Raw genomic sequence first — 22,332 nt, 5'->3', positions numbered from 1 at the left:
GCAGCCGCACCGAGGCGGGCTGGGGCGGGCGCGGTGCGTGATGCTGGTCTGACCGCGGGGTGCGGGAGATCGATCCCCCGAGAGCGGAGTCTGAATTAATCCGGGGGGGCGGGGGCGGCGGTGGAGGAGGAGGAGGAGGAGGAGGAGGCGGGGGGGGTGGGGGAGGAAGGCAGCGAGCGAACGGGCGAGGCAGCGGCAGAGCCCGGCGGCCACCATGGAGCTGGCGATGGAGAACCTGGGCAGCCTGCACGGCGTCCCGCACTCGCAGCCCGCCGAGCTGCTGAGCCCGGCTCACGGGCGGCAGGGCTCGCACCGCAACCTGGTCCCGCACGGCCGGCCCGCCATGGTCTCGGGGATGGCTTCCATCCTGGAAGGGGGTGACTACCGCGCCGAGCACAGCCTGGCCGCCCCGCTGCACCCCGCCATGAGCATGTCCTGCGAGTCACCCTCCGGCATGAGCCTGAGCAGCACCTACACCACGCTGACCCCCCTGCAGCACCTGCCGCCCATCTCCACCGTCTCGGAGAAGTTCCACCACCCTCACCATCACCATCATCACCATCACCCGCACCAACGCCTGGCCGGTAACGTGAGCGGCAGCTTCACCCTCATGCGCGACGAGCGGAGCCTGGCCTCCATGGGCAACCTCTACAGCCACTACCCCAAGGACATGCCGGCCATGGGGCAGCCCCTCTCGCCGCTACCCAACGGGCTGGGCAGCCTGCACAACGCCCAGCAGCCGCTGGCCCCCTACGGCCCTGGTGGCCACTTGCCCAACGAGAAGATGCTCTCGCCCAACGGCTTCGACTCGCACGCCGCGATGTTGTCCCGGGGCGAGGAGCACCTGGCGCGGGGGCTAGCGGCCCCCAGCTCGGCCATGATGCCACCGCTCAACGGGATGCACCCGCACGGCCACCCGCACGCCCAGCCCGGTGGCTCCCTCCTGGGTGAGCGAGATCGCCAGGCCTCGGCCACCGGTTCCCAGCCCGGTGGCTCTGGGCAGGTGGAGGAGATCAACACCAAGGAGGTGGCTCAGAGGATCACGGCCGAGCTGAAGCGTTACAGCATCCCGCAGGCTATCTTCGCCCAGAGGATCTTGTGCCGATCCCAGGGGACCCTCTCGGACCTGCTGCGGAACCCCAAGCCCTGGAGTAAGCTCAAGTCGGGCCGGGAGACTTTCCGCAGGATGTGGAAATGGTTGCAGGAGCCAGAATTTCAGAGGATGTCGGCGCTCAGGCTGGCAGGTAGGGCACGGTGCGGTTCGCCGCCAGGGCCGCCCGCCCCACACCGCCGGGCGGGTGGGCGAGGGGGTGCTGCGAACACGCGTGGGGTCCCCTCGCTGGCGGGGAGCCATCGCGGCCTGGGGCCGGGCGTTCCCGAGCCGATTTGAAGCCTTTGGGAGAAAAGGGAAGGGAATTCTGTTTAAGGCGAAGCTCCCCCCCCTCCCCGGGCCTGCTCCTGCCAGCGGGAAATGCGGGATCCCGGGCGGCGGGAGCCGGGAGCTGCCCGCCGCTCCCCGCCGCTCCCCGCCGCTCCCCGCCGCCCGTTCGGCCGCCTCCAGCCCCGGCGGGGATTCCCGGCTCGGTGCCCCCCCCGCCGAAGCGGCGGACCCCCGGAGAGCCGCTGGCAGCCGCCGGCCCGCGCTCCCCGGGTGCGGGCTGAGCCGCGGCGCCGGGGGCCGTTCCTGGAGCTCCCTCCCGGGCCGTTCGGCGCCGCCGCTCGGTACCGGAGCCGCGCTCCGGGGAAGCTCCGGTTCTCCCTTCCCGCCGCGGGGGGCGGGCGGGGGTCGCCGTGGCGGGGGGCTCAGCCCCGAGCGGGGACACACCCGGCCCGCCCCGGCCCCCGGAGCCGCTCCGGCCCTCCCTGCCGCCGGGCCGTGGGGGGAAAAACACGCGTGTATGGGGTTTTTTATTATTATTATTTTTATTATTATTTTAAAGAAATCCGGGCTCCCCGCGGGGCCGGGCAGAGTCCGGCCCGCCGGGCGCTCGGCACGGCGAGGAGCCCGCCGTTATTTATGGAGGAGAGCAGCGTTCATATGTATTTAGTGTAATTCAGTTGCTCTTTAATTAGGGCAGGGTAGTGGCATCTTTTAGTTCCAGTCGATGCCCTATTGAAAAGCAGTTAATAGAATGCAAATTGTTCCTGGCTTTACAAGGTTCTGGTAAATAAAGATTTAAACACTGCCGCGATCGGCCGTTTAATGCCCCCGTTGTTCGGGCTAATTGAGCGGCGGGTGGCTGGTTTCTGACTCGCCAAAATTTGAAATAATAACCAGGATGGTGATGATAAAAATGCGGCCCGGGCCGGGGGAGGCTCGGGGGGGTCCCTGCCCCCGGCCCGGCCCCGGCTCCGGCCCCGCTGCCGCCGCTCCGCCGCTCCGGCCGCGCCGGGGGAGGTTGAGTCTCCCCCAAAATGGTTTTTATTCCCCAGCGCCGAGTTTCCCTCGGCCCCAGGGGCTCCTTGGAGGCGTTATTTACGGGAATGAAACCCCCCAAATTTCCTGGGGACGGGGTTGAATTCTTCGCTTTCTGCGACGACAGGAAAAAATATAAAACCCAAGCACAAACCACCGGAGCAAGCGCCCCGCCATGACTTCGCCCGCCCCGAACGCCGGCTCCCCCCGCGGGACCGGGCCGCGGCCGCCCCACGCTGCCCGGGGGGGGGGGATCGGCCGGCTCCCAGCCCTGGGGAGGGGCTGGGGGGGCCTCCCCGACCTCCCCTCGGCCTCCCCCGGCCCCGCCGCTTTGTTCCCGGCTCCCGGCCCCGCTGCCGCCCCGCTGGGACCCGCTTTCGTTTCTCTCCTCCCGCCGTTTCGTCCAGCCGAGCCCGGGCGTGGGGCAGGTTTAAGCCCCTCGGGCTCGGCCCCGGCTCGGTTCTGTGGGAGGGGGTCGCGGGGGGGGGGGGGGGGGCCGTGCCCGGCCCCTCCGATCGATGCAGGCGAATCCCCCCCGCCCCGCCCCGCCCCGGGGCCGCCGGTCGAGCCCGCTCCTCCTTTCCCCGGGACTGGGGGGGCCCGGAGGGCTGCGACCCCCCGGAATGCAGGGAAGGGACCCCTGCCCCGCCTGGGGAGCCACCGGCTTTTCTCCCTCCCAGTGCAAGCAAAAAAAAAAAAAGAGTTAGACTGGGGGCACGGCCGGGACGAGGGCTGGTCCTGGTGCTGGTGCTGGTGCTGGTGCTGGTGCTGGTCCCGGTGCTGGTGCTGGTGCTGGTCCCGGTGCTGGTGCTGGTCCCGGCGCCGGTCCCGCCCGGCTGCAGGAGCCCATCTGACGGCTTAGTGCGAGTCAGTAAATCGCGGATCAATAAACACGCCGGGCCCCTGTAAATGGCAATCGCCGCTTTTCTCCTCTTTCCACTCCAGTTCCCCCTCCCGCCGCCCCGTCCGCGGATGAATTATTCAGCTCCCGCCCGCCCCGGGCTCCCTCCGGCTCCGCTTCCCCCGTGGGGCTCCGCAAAATAACGGGGGTCCCACGGGGAAACATCTGGGCGGCAGCTGGCGGGGCCCGGCCCGGCCCCTCGGGCCATCCATCTCCGTGACCGGCGGTCACCCAGCTCCAGATTCGGCTCTACAAACTTCGTGACACCCCCCCCCCCCCGAGGTCTGCGTGGGCCCGTGGGTGGCGGGGAGCTTTGGGGACCCCGCCTTTGGGGGTCCCTGCGCGGCGGAGCGGGGCTCCGAGCACCCACCCGCGACTCCTCCCCACTCGCCCTCCCGGTCCCTCGGTGGCCTGGGGGCGAAAAAGGCATCGGCTTCGTTCTCGTGGGATCGTGTGGGAAGCGCTCCCATCCCCGCGTGTCCGCGGAGGGCGGTGGGTGCCTTCCCAGCGTGCGTGTCCCTGGGTGCCCTCCCGCCATGCGTGTCTGTGGGTGCGCTCCCACCCTGTCGGAGCCCCCGCCGGTGGAAACCCCCTCCCCGCCACGGATTTATTCCGACACTCTGGACGAGGAAAATCTCTCGTGATTATTTCTCGGGAGGGCGACAAAATCGTTGTGTCCCTTTCGCGACACGGCGGCTCCCCGCGTTCATTCCTCTTTCCACTCGAGTCATCCTCCCGTGTTTTTCCCCGAACCGCGTCTCTGTCCGCGACAGTCGGGGAAACCGCGTGAAGCGTTTGGGCCGCGGGTGGGGTTCCAGGCTGCGCCGGGGCCGGGGAGGCGGCGCGGTCCCGCGTGGGCCGGCGGCCCCCGGGCTCGGCTGCTCCTGCCCGCGGCGCGGAGCCGGGGTCGCGGCCGCGCCGCCCGTGGGGCCGGGGCGCGGGGGACCCGCGGGGCTGCGGCCGGGGCGCGGGGCGGCGCGGCCCCAGCGCCTTCGTTTCCTTCGTCTACGGTGTCGTTCCCCTTTCCCTCTCTCCGCTCTCTTTTCCTTTTTCCTCCAGCATTTTGCCCCCCGATTGTCGTTCTCCTTTTTTCTTTTTTTGTTTTCGTTTTATTTTCGTTTTTTATTTTATTTTCGTTTTTTCCTTTCCTTTCCTTTCCTTTCCTTTCCTTTCCTTTCCTTTCCTTTCCTTTCCTTTCCTTTCCTTTCCTTTCCTTTCCTTTCCTTTCCTTTCCTTTCCTTTCCTTTCCTTTCCTTTCCTTTCCTTTCCTTTCCTTTCCTTTCCTTTCCTTTCCTTTCCTTTCCTTTCCTTTCCTTTCCTTTTTTGTCTTCCTCTTCTCTTTTCTTTTTCTTTTTCTTTTTCTTTTTCTTTTTCTTTTTCTTTTTCTTTTTCTTTTTCTTTTTCTTTTTCTTTTTCTTTTTCTTTTTCTTTTCCCTCTCCTCCCCGCGCTTTCTCCCCCGCCGCAGCGCGAACCGTCGTTATTCAAAAAACCACAAAACCACCCCAAAACTGCGATCGCGGGACTGGGCCAAGGCAAATGCCCGAGAGCTTCGGCAACGCCAGTAATTAACGCCGCTAATTAATACAGCGCACGAAGACACCGAATTGCCAGCATCAGGGACAAGATCGCGCCGCGTAAAAACTCGGGAATCTTTTTTTTTTTTTTTTTTTCCCCCTCCACGAATTTTGTTTCAATTTCAGCCTCTTTCAAACGACTTTGGTCCAACGACGGCTCCTCCCCGCCGGCGGCCACCGGGCACCGGGGCGGCTCCGGCCGCGGCTCCGGGCGATCTCGGCCCCGGGCCCCGGCGGCGGCTCCGGCCCGGGCGAGCGGCGGAAAATCACGACCGGTTTCGCTGCTTTCGAGCCGCGCGTGTCCGCGGGGCGACGGGGAAAACGCGGCCGCCGGGGGAGATTTGTAGGTTGGAAAGCGAAGGATTTCGCCGCCGTAAAACGGGGCAAAAGGAGAATTTGGGGCTGCGGGGGCCCAGCGCCGCCCCCGCGGCACCGGTGGGAGAGGTTCCCACGCGGGAAAACACAGAGAAAGCAAGCGAGGAAGGAGCGAAACCTCTTTTCCCCGTTGGAAAAAAAAAATCCTTAAATTCCTCAATTTTTTCTTAAATTATTATTATTTTATTTTGCATTATTATTTTTTTTTTTAGCACGTTCATAACAGGGCACTTTCTCCGCCGGCGCGGAGCGGCACCGCACCCCGCGCCGCACCGCGCCCTTATCAGCGCGGCGGGGCCGCCTCGCTCCACCCGCGCTTGTTTTCCTGTTTGCTCCTAATCTGCGTGTCAGAAGGGGCCAATAAACCTCCCGGCGGTTAAACATTAAATCGGGTTCCCCCCCTGCGAAGGAGGAAATAACCTCCCCTCCCCGCAGCTCCGGGTACCACCCACCCGTGTCCGGGGGGTCCTGCTCCCCCCAAGCGCTGCTCCCCAAATCCCCCCCGCCCCGGGGCTCCGCTCGTCGTCAGGGACCCCCCAACCCCAAAGCAGAGCCTTTTTGCCCCAGCCGGGGCCTTCCTCGCCGCCGCCTCATTTTTGGGTGCACGTTTTGGGTGGGTTTTTGTTGGGTTTTTTTTTTCTTTTTCTGGGCGTACAACGTGGGAGCGATATTTTATTTTTTTCCCCTGTCCTGTCAGTCGCCACTGAAACCATAAGGGAGAGATAACAGAGAAGAGAAAACTCTCAGAGTGACCTTTGAATCAATTTGAAAAACCTCATTTAACTGATAAGTCTTGAAAGGCCCAGAACTAATTTGAAAATACATCTATTAAAATCTCATTGCCGCTGCCTGGGAGCTCCTGGGAAGGGTGTGCGAGGCGACTTTCTGGGGTCGGGGGAGCCGGGAGAGCAGGTTTAAGCTCTGGTCAACAAAGAGATTGCAGAGCCGCCTGCAAAATGATGGGGCTTAAACCAGGAGAGAAAATAAGAATATTAAAAGAAAATCGGTCGTTCTTCCCCAGCTGGTGGGGAAAGGGGAGATTTACAGCATTTTCCTGCCATAACCAGGCGCGGAGTCTGGGATCGCAGACAGAATATTGGATTTTTTTTTTTTCCTCCAGAAAACAAATCCAATATTTTCTCATTCCGCTCAGCGGTGGTTGCGGGGCCGGGGAGCCGGCAGCCGTGCCCCCCAGCAGCGGCCGCGGCGGAGGCTCTGCCCGCGCGCCCCTCGCAGCCGCCTCGGCCCGGCTTCCTCGGTGCCACCGAGCGAATGCCAAACGCGGGGTCTGCCAAAGCGGAGGAAGAGGAGGGATGGTGAAGGCAGGAGGAGAGCAGAGCCAGGGCCCAGGCGCCTGTTTTCCTGCCCTGGGCACAGCCCCTCGCCTCCCCCGGCATCGCTCCGGCATCGCCTGGGTGTAGGGGAAGCAGAAGTCCCCTATGGAAACCTCCCCGGGCATGCGGGTCTGCTTGTGCAAGGGCTCCTGGCAGGGCGGCGATGGCCGAGGTGCAACACCAACAAAAAAATAAGAGGAAAAATAAAAAAAAACCCCACCACCAGAGCCTGGCTCAAAAGGGCTGGGGCTTTGCAGCTCGGTGGGGATTTGGAGATGCAACTGCTCCAGACCTTGGCGTGCAGTTTGGGATGCTGCTGCCTTAGCACGGGCTGTGTTTCCCGTGGGAATCGCTGCCTCCCTGGCTGCGGTGGAAGCTGGACCCGTCACCTCCCAGCCCCAGCACCTTCTTGGCTGGGGGGAAAGAGTTTTCCCCCCTTGCTGCCTGATTCCCTGAGGTTTCTCAGAAATGCTTGGGCAGAGGGAGCCTGGCACCCAAAATACTGAGGGAGCCATTAGGCAGCTTTGATCTGCCCTCCCTCCCGCGTCCACACACCCCCGCAGCTCTGCCCCAGCGCCCTTTTCGGTGCTGAGCTGCCAGGAGGAGCACAAATCCTACAGCTCAGCATTGAGCCGAGGCTGTCTCTGTGCTTCGATCAGCCCGGGCTGTATCCCGTCAACCCGGGATGCGTCCCATCAGCCCGGGATGCGTCCCATCAGCCCGGGATGCATCCCATCAGCCCGGGATGCGTCCCATCAGCCCGGGATGTGCTCTTGGCCATTGCCCTCCACTCGTGCAGCACCAACGGCAGCACAGAGGGTTTGGGGTCAGCCTCCAGCTTTGCAAACTGCTGAAAAAGGGGAGTTGGAGCCAAAAATTTTCTCCTCCAGCCCACCCGTCCGCAGCCAAAAGCGGCGCTGGGTGGGTGCAACAGGAGCGATGCCGGGCTGCGCCAGGGCGCTGAGGGGCCGGTGAGCAGGTTTTGGCAGCCGAGTGCATTTATTACTGGCTCCGTGGAGGACCGTGGCCATCGAGTGGCAAGGTTTTGCTGATTGAACGGAAATTCAAAAAATCTCGTTAATGCCTTGAATGATGTAGAGCATCTCCAGCAAGATTTAAACCAAGGCGGGGTTGGACAGGCAAAACGGATGATGGATTTTAAAACATTGGAGTTGTTAAAAAATAGTGAAACAAAAAGGCAACCTGGATTCTCCGTTGCTGGAAAGAGCGGCAAGGACATTTAAAAAATAAAAACCCGATATTAAAATCAAGACACACGTGCACGAACATGGTTAGGATTTCAAGAATGACCTTAATAACTCTGTCTTAACATATATTTATTCCGTTAGGGATACGCACCGTTGCTCTAAGTCCTGGTGGTTTCTGCAGTGCGAGGCGAGGAGGTCCAGAAATTATTTAAAAGGGATTCAGTGGGGCTCAAGGTGTTTCACAGGTGGTGCAGTAAAGGCACGGAGAAGGCAAGGGTTTGCCGGAGCAAAAGCGGGACTGGAGGTGCCGCATGGCGAGAGGACGTACACCCACGTACACCCACATACACCCACGGACACCCACGGACACCCACGATGGGTGGGACGTAGACAGAGATGATGGGCAGAGATGGGCAGGGCTGCAGCGAGGATGCTCGCATTCCCCGGCCCCATCCCGCTGTGGGTACCAACTTTTTGCCCCCTCACTGGCGATCAGCGTCCTTTCCTTCGCCTTTTTGCCCCCGGGGTTTTGCCTCCAAGCTCTGCACCACAGGACCTTATCCCTCCAACCAAACCGTGCCCTGATGTCCTCCAGCATCGTTTCTGAATGCAGGAGGACTTGGTGTTGCCACGAGCTGAGTTTGGGGAGCTGGGGGGGTGGAATTTGCTGCCTGGTTTTAAGCTGGGGAATGGGATGCCACCACCGCTGCCCTGCATTGGACAATGTCCCTGTCACGAGACCTGGACCCGCCGTCCTGCCTCGGTTCTGTATCTCTCTGATTGTCCTTCTTCTTTTTCTGTTTCTAAACCCAAGGTATAGAAATCACCAAGAGGGAGTGGCCCCTTGGGGCTCTGGGAAACCTCGTCCCCCCTGGCAGGCTGGGGGCAGCTCAGCTCTGCCCAGCTCCGGAGAAGGAGCCAGAAAATCCCAACGCTGGAGCCTGCCAAGGGGAAAGCAGGGGCTGGTTGTGGGAAGGCACTCGCTGGGACTGGCCGTCATCTCCTCGCTTGCAGAGCGGCGAGGAAAACCTCGACATCTTGACAAAAAAAAAAAAAAAAAAGGGAAAGCAAATTGCAGCTTTTTCTGCTGTTGCTGGCATGGGCAGCGGTAACGGAGCCAGCGCTGCTGAGCCCAGGTCTCGGCAGGAGGAGGCAGCAAGGGGAGCAGGGGGCTGCTCTCTCCCACCCAGGTCGGAGGAGAATCGAGGTCTCCTGCTGTTGGCATGAATCCGGGGAGCCCTAAATATCGGGGACTCGTGGGCTTCTGGCGTGCTGGGAGGGCTCGGTGCATGGCACGGCTCTGCAGGGCACCGCTGGGAACCCGACGCGTCAGGTTTGGCTCTCAGGGACCCTAAAAAGACCCAAAGCGAACCAAAATCAGGGGAAACACCGCATGCCAACGTGGTCTTCAAAGGGTTGTGAAGGTGATGGTCTCCCTGAGGAGCCCCCGCAGCAGTGCCCGGCACAGGGAGGGCACAGCCCTGGGAAGCCGAGAGCCACGGCCAGGCTGGCTCTGGCCACCGGGAAATGTCCCAAAGCCTCGTCTCCCCTCCCCGCACCCAGTGCCACCGTGCAGCTGAAGGGACAGCAGCCGCGACTTGGCCGTGGGTTGACAGGTTGAGCATCCGCAAATCCCTCTGTGCCTCAGTTTCCCCACATGTAAGAGTGGGGGTGACAGTGGTTTTACAGAGTGTATGAAGACACCAGCGCCGGGTTATTAAAGCCGAGGAACTTGGCGATGCCACGTAAAAGGCCAAACCTTTAAGCTGGAAGATGAGCTCCAGAAAACGGTGCCCCTTTGTGGGAGTCACGCTCCCCTCGGCCGATAAAGAGCAGGTAATGAGCAAACTCTCTCCATTAGGGATAAAATTGCAAATGTATTGGGAGCTGCTGACGGGCGATGGTATCAGGGGCTGACAGAGATATCAACAGCTCGGCTCCGCCGCCGGCAAAGGCTGCTCCCACTACAGAGCACCGCAGACCCCGGCGCTCAGCGCCTGTCGCAGGGCCGGGGAGCGCAGCAGCGCGTGGCAATGACACCGGTGCCTGCAAGCAGCATCCCATCCCTTGCAATTTCCCCAGAGATCTGGCTCTACTCTGTATTTTTTTTCATCTTTTGAGGGTCCCTTGTCTGCCCCGGACCTGGCATCCTCCCGGATAAATTACAACCCAGGATGGGAGATGAATCCCCGCTGGGTTTTGCTCGGTGGACGCAGCAGCATCTGGCCCAGTTTGGCTGAAATGTGATGCTCAAAAAAGTGCTGGGGTTGGTGCCGTGGCGGTTTGTGCTTCCAAAGCCTCCCCAGGATGGGGGGGTCCCTTCCCCATCTGCCTCCCAAATCGCAGGGGCTGAGGAGGAGGAGGAGGGTGGGACAGTGGCACCGCGCTGCCGGGCTGCAAAGTCACCCAGAGGAACCGAAGGCTTTAACAAGAGGCCTCTGGAAATGGATCCGTGAATCAATGCCTGCCTTTAGTTGTCTTTTTTGGGGCCAAAATTCAGGATTTTGATGACATTTCTCACACAGAAGGCAGTGAACCCCTACCCTGATATTCCCAGGGGAGCTCCTGTACAGGGGGTTCCTGCCGGCCCCCCCAAAGCTGCTCACCCGCCTGCCCGCACGCACAGGCAGCCAGAAGCGGGACCATGCTCGATTTAGGGCGTTTAATTTGCTTTCTGTCGTGTGTTTGTGGTGAGGTAGGGGTTCGCACACCCATCTGCCTTGCAGCTGGTTTCAGTTTGGCTGGGTCAGAAATGGGGCGAAAGGAGGCGAGTCAAAGACGCGGCGAAGGGTGCTGGTATCATCGGATGCTTTGCATGCCAAGAGAAAAAAAGAAATTGAAAAATAAGTCATACAAATCAGAGCAGTTATTCAAAATAATGCTGATTTCAAATCAACTTGCTTATCCTGGAGAAAATCTGAAAGCATCCTTCCAAAACTGAAACAGCCTTTTCCACCCTAAATTGAAGATACCCAGCCAGTCCTCTGCCTTCAACACCTCCAAAAAAAACCCAGATTATTTATTTGCTTTGATTTTTGGCACCATCGCGAGGCGGTTGCCCCGCCGGCAGGTGCCCGGGGATGGAGGAGGATCGGCCCTGCTCTCCGCATGAGAAGATGCTGCTTAATCGATACAGGCAGAGCCGGGATCTTCAGCCCCGAGGGTGCCGTTACAGCACTGTCATCTCCCCGGGAAAAGGGACCTCGGGGGGACATTTGGGGAATCAGGGGGCTCAGACGTCCCCCTCGGCCTCCTGCTCGGGAGCTTTTCCAGTGGTGTTTATGGAGGGTTTACGCTGCCTCTGGATGATTTCGGTCCAGCCGGCTCCTCTCACCCGTCGCTCTGATGCTCCTGAAGGTGCCAGAGCCCAGCCCGGGTACGCGGGGGTGCTGGCGGTGGGAGGGGGCGAACCCCTGGGCAGCGTCACCGTCACCGGGCAGAGCCCCCCTTGGCTCTCTCCTTCCGCAAAACCGGGAGAGAACAGACGGGAAGGGAAAGGGGGACGGGAACGCGGGGAAAACAAAGGGGCTGGTGGCTGCTGGGCGTTGGGCTTGGACAGAGCTGTGGCACCTGCTCCTCTCCTTTCCATCCCTTTTCTCTTTCTTCTCCTTGTTTTATTTTTCTTTGTTTCCTTTAAATTATTTTTCTTTTTTTCTTTTCATTTTATTTTTCTTTTTTCTCTTTTTTCCTTCTTCTTCTTCTTTTTCTTTTTCTTTTTTCTTTTTCTTTTTCTTTTTCTTTTTCTTTTTCTTTTTCTTTTTCTTTTTCTTTTTCTTTTTCTTTTTCCTTTTCTTTTTTTTTCTGTTTCTTTTCCTGTTTCTTTTCCATTTTCTTCTTATTTTTCTTCTTTTCCTTTTTCTTCTTCTTTTTTTCCTTTCCTTTTTCTTTTCCTTTTCCTTTTTCTTTTCCTTTCTTCTTCTTCTGCTTCTCCTTCTCCTTTCTTCTTCTTCTTCTTCTTCTTCTTCTTCTTCTTCTTCTCCTCTTTTTCTTCTCCTTTTCCTTTTCCTCTTCCTTTTATCTTTTCCCTTTTCTTTCTGTTTTTCATTTTTTCTTCCCTTTTTCCCCCCCTTTCTCTCCTCCTTTCTTTCTCAGCCCATTTTGCCCCCCACAGCCCCTTTCCCAGCCAGCAATGAAATCTGGCCAAGAGAAACCATTCCCTTTAACCAACCCGCCAAACACTCCTCCTCAAGCCATGCCATTACCTTTCACTCTCTCACCTTTGGGCAGAAGCCCCTGGGGACAGGCAGCTCGAGGGAACAACCCAGGGAATAACCCAGATCCATGGGGATTAATCCCCCCCTCCCGCAGCCCCTTCCCCTTCGCCTCCCTCCCTGCAAACCCGCGAGCTCCCCGCCAGTCACGTAGCCATCAAACTGATGTGCCAGCAATATCCAACACGCAGTTAAAGCCACTCGTGGGAGTTTCAATAAAATCGACCGGGCAGGATCAATGGGCTGCGCTGGCCCCGGCCCCATCCCCACGCATTGGGGGGGGGCAGGAAAAATACCCAGGGCTGTGAAATGGGGGCGGTGGGGGGGGGGGGGAGCTGATTACAAATCCATCCCATACTTGCCATGATTAATTGCTGCTTTAGCAGAAGGAACAGCTCTGCGTGGGGGTCATTTTTAAAGGTATCGGTGTTCGGATGGGAGGAAGCAAAAGCCCTTTTCCTGGGGGAGTTTTCCTCCTGGCAGGACAGGGTTGGCGAGGGGCAGGGAGCAGGACCTGGGGGCAGCGACAGCGGGCACAGCCCCGGGGTGGTCGTTCCCCCTGCCCAGCAGTGTTTTGGGAGTTGGGAAGGGCCCTCCCCAGCCGCTCAGGAGCATCCACGGGGGGATGCTGAACCCCAGCCACCCGGGACTGCTGACGTCCCGGTGCCGGGAGCCTGTCATTCCTGGCCTCCCAGCCAGGGAATCGCTTGACGCTCGGTCGCCCAGCGGGGTCCAGGTTTCTGGCTGCTCCTCACCCTAAAATCCCTCCCAGGTGCTGCGGCCTGCGCCCGGGCAGCCCCTTCCTCCCACGCCAGCGGCGAGGGCGTCCAGCCGGGCTCGTGCGTCCTCTCCCGGTGCTCGGGGGTCTCGGTCCTTGGCCTGCCCTCCCCGGAGGTGCCCGGCTGGAATTAAAACATCATCCATCGTTACGGCGGCAGCGCGTAATCCCTGGCAGATCAGTGCAATTACTCCGGGAAATACCTTGGGAGCTGAACTAATAACGCCGGAGCGGTGTATTAAGAGTCACTGGCTTAGCGCCGGCCGCAGCCGCGCCAGCCCCACGCGCGTGGGGGGACGGGATGAGCCGCCCCGGGGGGCAGCGGGAGGGGATGACGGCCTGTGGGGCAGCTGTGGGGCAGCTGTGGGGCAGCTGTGGGGCAGCGATGGGGTCGTGATGGGGCAGCGATGGGGCAGCGATGGGACACTATAGGGGGTGATAATGGGGCACCTGTGGGGCAGTGATGGGGCAGCAATGGGGCAGCTGTGGGGCAGCGATGGGGCAGCCGTGGGGCAGGCGGAGCTTCTCCGCCCCGCAGCCGGCGCGGGAGGTGCCATTCGCGCAGCTGCCTGGCCCCGTTCCCCCCCCGGGGACGCGGGTGGACCGCTCCGGCTCCGTCTGTGGCGAGGCGGCTGGAACGGCCCATCGCGCTGAGCCGGGGGGGGCGGGAATGGCCCATCTCCCTCGTGGCGGGGGGGGCGGCGGCTGCAAGGCGCCATTGGGCAGTACCACTGCGACCGCCCTCCCCGGGGGGGGAAGTGCGCCAGTCCGTCCGCGGGGGGGCGCCAGCGCGGCGGGGACGGCCCATGGTGGCTGCGGGGGGAGGGGGGGCGGAACAAACCATTCCCCGCCGTGCGGGGGGGGCACCGGGAGGGACCAGCGCTCCAAAATGGCGGCGGGGCGGTGGGGTGGGCCTCGCCGGGCGACGGCGGCTGCCGAGGCCTTGGCGCCCGGAGTCCCCTCTGCTCCGCCTCGGCCCCGCCGCCCGAGCAGCCCCCGGCTCCCCCTGAGCGGGAAAACGGGGCGGCGGGCCCCGCCATTGTCCCCAGACCCCTCCTCAGCGTGTGGTGAGCAGCCCGGGCCCACGCCACGCCGGCTCCGTGCTGGGCGTGAATAGCCGGGGAGCTGGGTGACGCTCGGAGCCGGGCTGTGTCACCCATCAAGGTCAGGCTGGAAATGGCCTTCAGAGCGCCAAGGCCGCCTGGAGTGGGGCCTGGCGGCAGGGAAGGGCTCAAATACGGAAGCTCCCGCCTGCGACGCGCTGCTGGAGCGAAGGGATAACCTGCGAGCAACCCGTGTCCCCGCTCGGGCCCTCCCGCCGCCCGTCGGAGGGTCCCGAGCCCTGGCGAAGCAAAGCGTGAACACCCAGGCCTGGAGGATTACAGATTTTCCTGTTTTTCACGGCACCGCGGAGCAAGAAAGCCAGCAGCCATCCGAGAATTGACTTGGCCAAACCCTAAGGGAGCTTCCCATCTCACACCCAATAAATCCACCTGAGACCAGATTTAATCAGGAAATGCAGAAAACGGTAGGGTTTTTTCCCCCACTGCTTTTCTTCTCTCTCCAGCAAATGGTCCTTGGCTGATAACGGCTCCGGGCCTTCTCTGGACACCATCTCTCCACCGAGAGCGGCTCGGGAGCAATATGCGCTCTGATGAAATACGCTTCATTGATTGCTGAATTTGTTTATCGTCCCCGCTCAGAGAGCCAGGCCTGGGAGCTGGTGAAGGCAGCGGGAGTTTGGCAGGAGGAGCCTGACAGGAACGGGCTGATGGGAGTCACTTAGCAGTAGCCCGTGCGGATGCCAAAGGGAGATCCTTGCTGCTCCTTTCCTGTGCGAAGGAGCGAGGACGGAGGCGGGCTGCGCGGGACCCACAGCTGCATGGGTCACAGGGGTGTCACTTGCCCCAGGTTCCCGGGGGAGGCTTCTTGTCCAGCGTTACTTGGTTCTCCCTGTCATTGTGGCATGAATCGACCTCCAAACTCCCTTTTTCCCCCTGGATTCTGCAGCTGGGGCTCTTGCGCCGAAGCTGAGCACGAGCGTCACAGACTCCGAAGAAAACTTATTTCAGGGGTTGGAGGGTTTCCAGCTGCTTCCCCCGAACCATCCCTGCATCCTCCCTCTCTCCCAGAAGGCAATGACCTTCCCCTACCGCTGCCATCGCTCGCGGCACTGCCGGCTTCTGCCTGCTGCGCTGCCTGACTCCAGCACTTCATTAGCACCAATTTGCTCTCGTCACGCTAAGTGGCAATGACTCGGGAGAAGAGTAAGGAGAACGGAGCAGCCGGGAGGGCTCCCAGGGCTCCTCTGCCCGGCCCTGCCTCACACCAGGCAGCTGACCCGGTCCCGGGCTGCGCTGGCAGCATGAGCACTGAGCAGCTTGTGACAGCAGTGGTTTCCACTGGGACAATAAGAAGGAGCTGACCCTGGTGCAAAAAAAGGCCTAGAAAGGGAGGAAATGGGACAAACTGGGGAAGCGACTTTGCCAGCAGACGTGATGGCAGAGCCGGGGGTTGAGCCCGGTTCGCCCGGGTGCTGGGGAGCGCAGAGCGGGGCACCAGGTCTCCCTTCACGAAAATCTCCAGAAAAGTGACTGAAAAATCAAATCTCTGCAGAAAGGAAATGCTTTGAACAACAAACCCACACTTTTAAGTCTTCTGAAACTGTGTATTTCTGTGTCCGTGAGAGGGGTCTGATGCAGCTGACTCGGCCCAGGGCTGTCGCTGGTGGGGCCGGTGGCACCTTACAGGACAAGAATAAAAGCAGGGCAAACGTGGAGGGATGGAGCCAAGCACACCTGCAGCCGGCACAGCTTCTTGTGTCCCTTCACCCGCCCTCAGACCAAACTCACCGGCTTCAGCACTGGAAAAGCGGAAAATGCCACGCTGTGAAAAAACAGACGAAGCCTGGGAAGCGCAGGAGAGGCAAAACGAGGCGTCCCGCGGGGCTGGCATCGCCGCTCTGCTGAGCGTTTGGGTGGCTCTGCTGGTCTCCTCCAGCCTCTGCCGGTCCCAGCCGAATCCCCCTCTCAAGAGGGACCACTGTCACTCAAGCGGAGGACCAGGGCCTTGCGCTTTCCCTTTTCCCTTCCCTCCGCCTGCCAACCTGCGCGGCTCTGAAAGCCCCTGGGCTGTTGGGGAATGGGCCGGGGACATCGGTGCGGGCGGCTGGTGATGCCTCGCAGCCCCCAGTGGGTCGATCGGAGCCGCTCGCTGGAACGAGTCACCGAAACCCTTCGTGAGGGAAGGAGGATGCACTCAGCAACGCGGAGGCGAGTGCTTTGTCTCATCTCATCTCCTCATTTGCAGCATTCAGAGGAAGATTTAATTTGCTGGGCTCGGAAGTGGCTCACCCTGCAGCGCGCTGGCTGCATACCAATGACCGGGGGCTCTCCCCGGGCCTCGGGACTCATCCTCCGGCAGCTCCCAGGGATGCCAGCGGGGAAGCCTATCCCCACCGAGGCAGGGCCACGTGGCACAGGGACACGCGTGAGGCCGGGAGCTCTGGCTGGACCGTGTTGCTCGGACCCAGCAGGACCATGAGGCTGCAGCTCTGCAAACACGTTGCAGCTCCTAACCGCATCTCGCAGGCTCTGGGTGGCCTCTGACACACGGTTTTCCAAACCTGTGGGTTTCTAGAGCACGGCAGTTTTTACTACGGTGTGATTCAAAGCTTTCGGATGCTGCGGGACCACAACGGTCAAAATCCCCGCAGGTTTTGGAGCCCAGAAGGTTTTTTTTTTTTTTATCGTGTTCTGCTGAAGTCTGGGGGATTGCAGAGTTGCAGCGTTGCAGGGTGGCATTTGCAGGGATGGGCAGCACGGGGCAGGCTCTGCCCCAGCGGTTCTGTGGTTGACACTTCATCTCCTTTGCCTGTGTGTTCGTTAGTTTTTGGAGTCAAATGAGGTTTCAGCAATAAAAAAAAAAGGCAAAAAGAAGGCTGGGGTTTGGTTTTTGAGCCCTCTTTCTTCCTGCATTGTACACTGCTGACTGTCGCGTCAGCACTGAGTCTTCCCAGCTAGAGAAGACCCAAATTTCCCCTGGAGAAGTCTGTTTGTGACAAATCTCTTTGGGCTCTTTTCCTACAATGTAAAGAAAAGTCAAACAAACCTCTTGCGGTTACTAAGTTGCCCCAGTTCTGAGCATCCCGGTGGGTCCAGCTGTGGACCGAAGGATTTCTGTTTTGCAGATGAAGCCCCCGATCCCTGGTCCAGACTCTGCTCCAGCTTTGGGGGAGCAGGTGCCGTGAGGTTAATTCAACTCGGGATCAGACACTGCTCTGCTCTGGGAGGTGCTGGGCTCAGAGCTGCAGCTCCCAAAACCTTCCAGAATATCAGGGCAGGGTCTAAACCAGTAACACCCATTGCACGACCCTACACCCAGGCCCCCCTTCTCTGTGAAAGAGGTTGAGATCCCTCTGCCCCTTCGAGGAGAGGGGGAAACTGAGGCAGCCCAGGGGCTAGACCCATCTTGAAGGCATGGAGAGAAGCCAGCTTTGCTCAGGGCCATTTCCCACCTGATGCCCACCAGTGAAACGAGCCCGTCCCACCTCTGCACCGAAGAAACCTGTCCTGACCTGGCCGACCGCGTCCAGGTACCCCCTCTCCATCCCTTCCTCCGCCTCCCTTGGAGCCCCTGGGTCCCCTTGCACCGCTGCGAGCCGATTTGACAGGGAGAAAAAGAGAAAAGCTGGCCGGTTTTTTCCCCCCTAACCTCGCTTACAGCCAGCATGCTGGCTCTGAAAGCCCCTGGCTGTCTTTTGTGATTTCAACAAATCACCAGCACTTAAGCAAAGTGGGCAGAAAATTACAGGTTGTATTGCAAGTGAATGGAGAGGGAGAGCACGCTGGGGCTGAGAAAACAGAGGTTTGCGGGTATAATAGAGAAACCAGCCTCTCGCAGGCTGTGGAAGCCTGCAAAGCCATCAGGTATTAGTTAAATGCTTCGCGGAGTTCACGCTGCGAGGCATAATCGCAGCTTCTGAACAGCAGCCATTTGATTGTCTCTATTATGTCCCTTTAGAAATGATTTGGGAGATATTTTGCTTTGAGCTGTCAAGGTTAAGTCAAGGAAAACACGCTGCCTCTGACATAAGTCTCCAGGGAGGCAGAAACCCTCAGCAGAAATCCTCCGGGGGAAGCGGGTGGGATGCCGCTGCTTGCAGAGGTCTTTCCTCCTGCTTTTCCGCCCGAGGTTCCTCCTTGCCTTTGCTCCCTGTGGTTTTTCCGCAGCCAGGTCAGCTGCCTTAGGGATGAAATACCGCTAGGGCTGTGTGCCCGGTGTCCAGGAGGAAGGGGCTCCGTGCAATCGCCCCATCCCGCTGCGTCTGGCATTGCCTCCTTGTTGCTCCTGCGCTTGTGGGCTGGTTTCAGCCAGGGCTGGCGGAGCCGTGGGGGTCTCAGCGGTGCAGGTGCTGTGAAATGAGCTGGGGAGAGACGGAGAGAGGAGAGAAAGACCTCCATTGTGGGTGAGCTCAACCCCTTGCTGGCCATCGGAGCATCCCCCTGGCCACGGGGGACCCCGGTCCTTCTCTCCCACTGTTGGTCCTGGTACCACCAGGGTCTCCTGTGCCCCAGGAGGAGTGGGGAGCAGGACAAGCCAGGGAATAAATCCCGTGCTTTGGGCATTTGCTGGGGAGATACCACGGAGGCAGGGGTGGAAGTGCCCTGGAGTGTGTCCCCATCCCCACCGACTGCGGCCAGGCTCAGAGACCCCGGAGAAACCTGGCCAAAGAACAGCGTTAAGCCAAGGATGAGTCGTTTGGGTCTTGGGACTTGGGGAAAAAAGGGATTTTGAAGCACAAAGGAAAAACCCTCACCCTATGCTGACCCGGGTGGGAGTCAGAGCCGTGCCCCCGGCTGCCCCCCGTCCCCGGCTCCCATCGCCTGCGGGGCCGTGGGGGTGGCCACCGCCAGCCTGCCTGGGAAAGCAGCGCCTGGGGGATGGGGAATAGGAAGAAGATCCTCCGTTGGGGGGTTGATGGCTGCCGTAAATAGATCTGACCAGCGTCCCTATCGATTTCTGTTGTGCGGAGCTGTAATTAGATTGAACTGGGGAAGAGGGGTGTTGGGCTGCGTCAGCAGAAAAAGAAATTAATAAATAAACAAACGAGCACAGGAAATGTGGGATGCGTCCACCGCCGGCGTTGCAGGCCAAAAATAATGGGGGTATCAAGGGGTGCGGAGCCGGGTGTCACCTCTGGCCAGGCAATACTCGGCTCCCGTTTAAATGCTGGATCACAGTTTTACCAGCAGGACCCAAGTGTTTGTCTCGGAGCTTTGAGTTGTTACTGGGCGACTAGTTTGTAGTGATTACTCCTAAAAATTGAATGGGGGGGTAGGAACGTGAGGTTGAAAAGCTGAAACGCTGGGTCTGAGGCTGGCTGGCCAGCAGCGCTGGTGGGAATGGGTGCCAGCAGGCAGAAGAGCAAGAGGATAACCTGGATCCCAGTGGCTTTGCTAGGGTTACAGCTGGGTCAGCACATTGCCCGCGTGTCCCATGGGGTATGGATGTATTTACACGTACCTACACACGTCTGTACGTACCTGGTGTATATGTGCTAGAGGGAGATAGTATAAGTGCCGTCCAGGCAGAGCAAGTGCTCACAGGGAGCGTGCGAGGTGCCCACCGTCGACACGGGGTCCCACCCGCGCCACTGGCGCGGGGCCGGAGCCGAGCGTGCCGGGGGGACGCCGGGAGGGCGCGCGGCGGGCGGGCGAGGGGTCCGGCAGGGTGCAGACATGCTGCTCCAAATGTGCACGTACGGTGTGGGGGGGACTTTTTCTGTTTGTTGTTTGGTTTGGGGGGAGCTTGGGGGGGGGGTCTTTTTTTTTTTTTTTAATTCATGTCTGGAAAAAAGTCAAATTTTCTATAAAGGCTTTTTCTGTTTGTTCTTTTTGCAAGCATCTGATGGTCATAGGGTAGGTTTCCACTAAACCATTCTCTGCTGGCTGTTTAAGGTACCCCTGGGACAGGGTCCCCCGGCACCACCAGGGCTCAGACTGGCCCGTGTCCCTAAGGATGGTGGTGTGCAGCCAAACCTGCCTGGGGGGGAGAAGGGGAGGGGAAGGCTCGCCACTAACCGTCTTTACCAGGGACGGCTGATTTTGACTGAGTGTGGTCGGTTGTGCCCAGCTTGGTGCCTCCTGTCCCGGCGGGAGCAGAACTGATGGCTCCCACCACCGGCATGGGGACGGGGCGAGGACCGAGCCCAGCAGCCGGGGGAGCAAGGCTAAATTTGTCGGATAAATCATCTGCTTCACTGAGCTTTAGATCTCCCCAACTTTGGGTGGAAGGGGTGGATATCATCCTTCTCTGTTAGTTCAAGGTGATATAAAGAGGACTCGTAGTGCAGGCCAGCTGAAGAAGAATCAGAGGAAGACCTTCCTTGTTCTCTAGTGAGGATGAAGTGACTTCAAACACCCTCCCGTTTCTCCTGGGCTACATGGCTGCCTGCCCTTTTACTCAGCCTGGCCGTGGAGGTGCGTTTTGTATAGCAGGCAGGTAGTTAGCCTGAGGGGAATACCTGTCCCGTGGACCCAAGATGCCGTCCCATCGCGGCGGCAGTGGCTTTCAGCCTTGGCCTCTGGCCCCTCCAAGGTCTGTGCACCAGGTCAAAGAGGCTCCTGGAAGTGCCCGAGAGAAGAAAATTGAAATCTGTCATCCAGCGATGTTCCAACAGTGAATGTCTCAAAGGATCTGCGCCCTCCCTGCAAAATCCTTTGGAAGATCCGAACCAAGAAACCCCAAAGACTGAAAACTGCTGCTGTTTGGGGCAAGAGTGGGGCTTTCCTTGGAAAGTCTTTAGCCCATGGTTTCCTGACTCTTTTCTGAGCTTTCCAGGAGGAAACAGTGTGTCCCCAGCCTTGGAGGGCCAGATCCGTGCCCTGCCTTGCCCGTGGGCATCTTGCACTCCCGCAGCGCCTGCACATGTCTGGCCAAGTCCTGACCTAGCAAAGTCCCTGGGCGCCCTGCTCTAACCTTGACAGCTTCAAGGTCGTCCCTGCTTTGAGTAAGGAACTGGACCAGCAACCTCCACCAACCTCAGCTATTTTATAATTTTCTAGAAAAATATCATAGCAAAGGGCTCCTCTTCTCACCCCTTCCGCCAACAGCACACTTAATATTCCTGCAATTAAAAATTCATATATTTAACAAAAGGTGCGTACTCACCTCCCTCCCTCGCTTGCACGCAGCGTGGCGGTGTCAGGGGGGCTTTCCTGGCTCCCGGCAGCCCGTGCCCGTGTGACAGCACCTCTGTCCTGACCTACCGCTCGAGCCAAATCTGTAGGGAAGGCTTTTAATTCGGTGCTGGCTCAACCTGACACATGTGCCAGAGGATCTGGTAGCAAAGGCACGCAGGGGAGGCTGACCTTCCTGGTGGTTCAGGCTGTTCCAGCCTCCGGAAGCAGGAAAACCCCTTCCCAGAGCAGGTGGAACCACGAACGGTCCTTCCAGGCTGTCTGCCGTGGGACGTGGTGGCTGCAGACCGGCCTTTTCACAACCTCCCTGTCCCCAGCCCTTGCCTGTGTTTCGGAGGTGGCAGCTGGACGTGATGGCCAAGAGACGCCAGTTTCCTGACTCCTCCAGCGAGATCCACAGAGGTGATGAGAAGGCGAGGGAGACCACGCCAGAGTGCAGCAAGGGAGGGAGGCTGATGGTTGACCCCAAAATTTAGGGATGGAGCAGGTCCCAGTAACCAGGCTGTGGGAGCAGAGTTAGCCCAGGCGTTTCCTCGGTCTCTGGTCCCAGGGTCAGCTGGAGATGCTGAGACTTGGGCTTTTCCTGAGCATCTGAAGAGGTGATGGGCTTCACCCAGGCTTTTCTTATGCTGATGTCGCAAGAGGCAGACGCTCAGGAGGCACAGGGAGGAAGAGGAGGGAGGTAGCCTAGGGAGTGGTGGGCAACAAGGCAGCAGATTTACTGGAGGGAAGGGCCTGGTTTTTGGGAGGCACCCAGGCAACCTGCAAGCGGGCCAGAGTGGTGAGCACCAATTAATGGCCCTATTCTCTCTTTTGAACATCTAGCTTGCAAACGCAAAGAACAAGAGCAGCAGAAAGACAGGAGCCTGCAGCCCAAGAAGCAGCGGCTGGTCTTCACGGACCTCCAGCGCCGCACCCTGATCGCCATCTTCAAGGAGAACAAGCGCCCATCCAAGGAGATGCAGATGACCATCTCGCAGCAGCTGGGCTTGGAGCTCAACACCGTCAGCAACTTCTTCATGAATGCCCGCCGGCGGTGTATGAACCGCTGGCAGGAGGAGCCAGGCACCAACCCCGGAGTCCCCTCTTCTTCTACAAGCACTTTCTCCAAAGCATGATGTCCCCCAGCCCTCCCTGCCCCTTCCCGGACATCCTCCTCATGACAAAGCCAACCCCAGACTCACACACGTGCCCCGAGTTGACCGGGGTGGGTGCTTTTGGATGCTGCAGGTCCATCAGCCTCCCAAACCCTCAGCCGGGTGTCACCCCTGGACGTGGGCCTCGTGCCACATCCTGCTGCCACGTCCTCCCAGCTCGTGGAGCTGGGAAAGGG

The 22,332-nt window shown here is 59.7% G+C and overlaps 1 protein-coding gene across 1 annotated transcript; it reads left to right on the top strand.

The window, feature by feature from the left end:
• Window positions 1–214: 214 nt before the first annotated feature.
• Window positions 215–22,117, top strand: ONECUT3 (one cut homeobox 3; the record flags this gene model as incomplete). The annotated part of the gene is made up of 2 exons (XM_082331168.1): window positions 215–1,244; window positions 21,825–22,117. 2 exons carry the CDS (start codon window positions 215–217, stop codon window positions 22,115–22,117), a joined length of 1,323 nt encoding a protein of 440 aa, XP_082187294.1.
• Between the last annotated feature and the right edge of the window lie 215 nt (window positions 22,118–22,332).

This window comes from Platalea leucorodia, assembly GCF_965183815.1.
Source record: "Platalea leucorodia genome assembly, chromosome: 21".
Classification (NCBI taxonomy): Eukaryota; Metazoa; Chordata; class Aves; order Pelecaniformes; family Threskiornithidae; genus Platalea; species Platalea leucorodia.
Note: the sequence above shows the minus strand (reverse complement) of the source record. Positions and strands in the feature narration are given on the sequence as shown.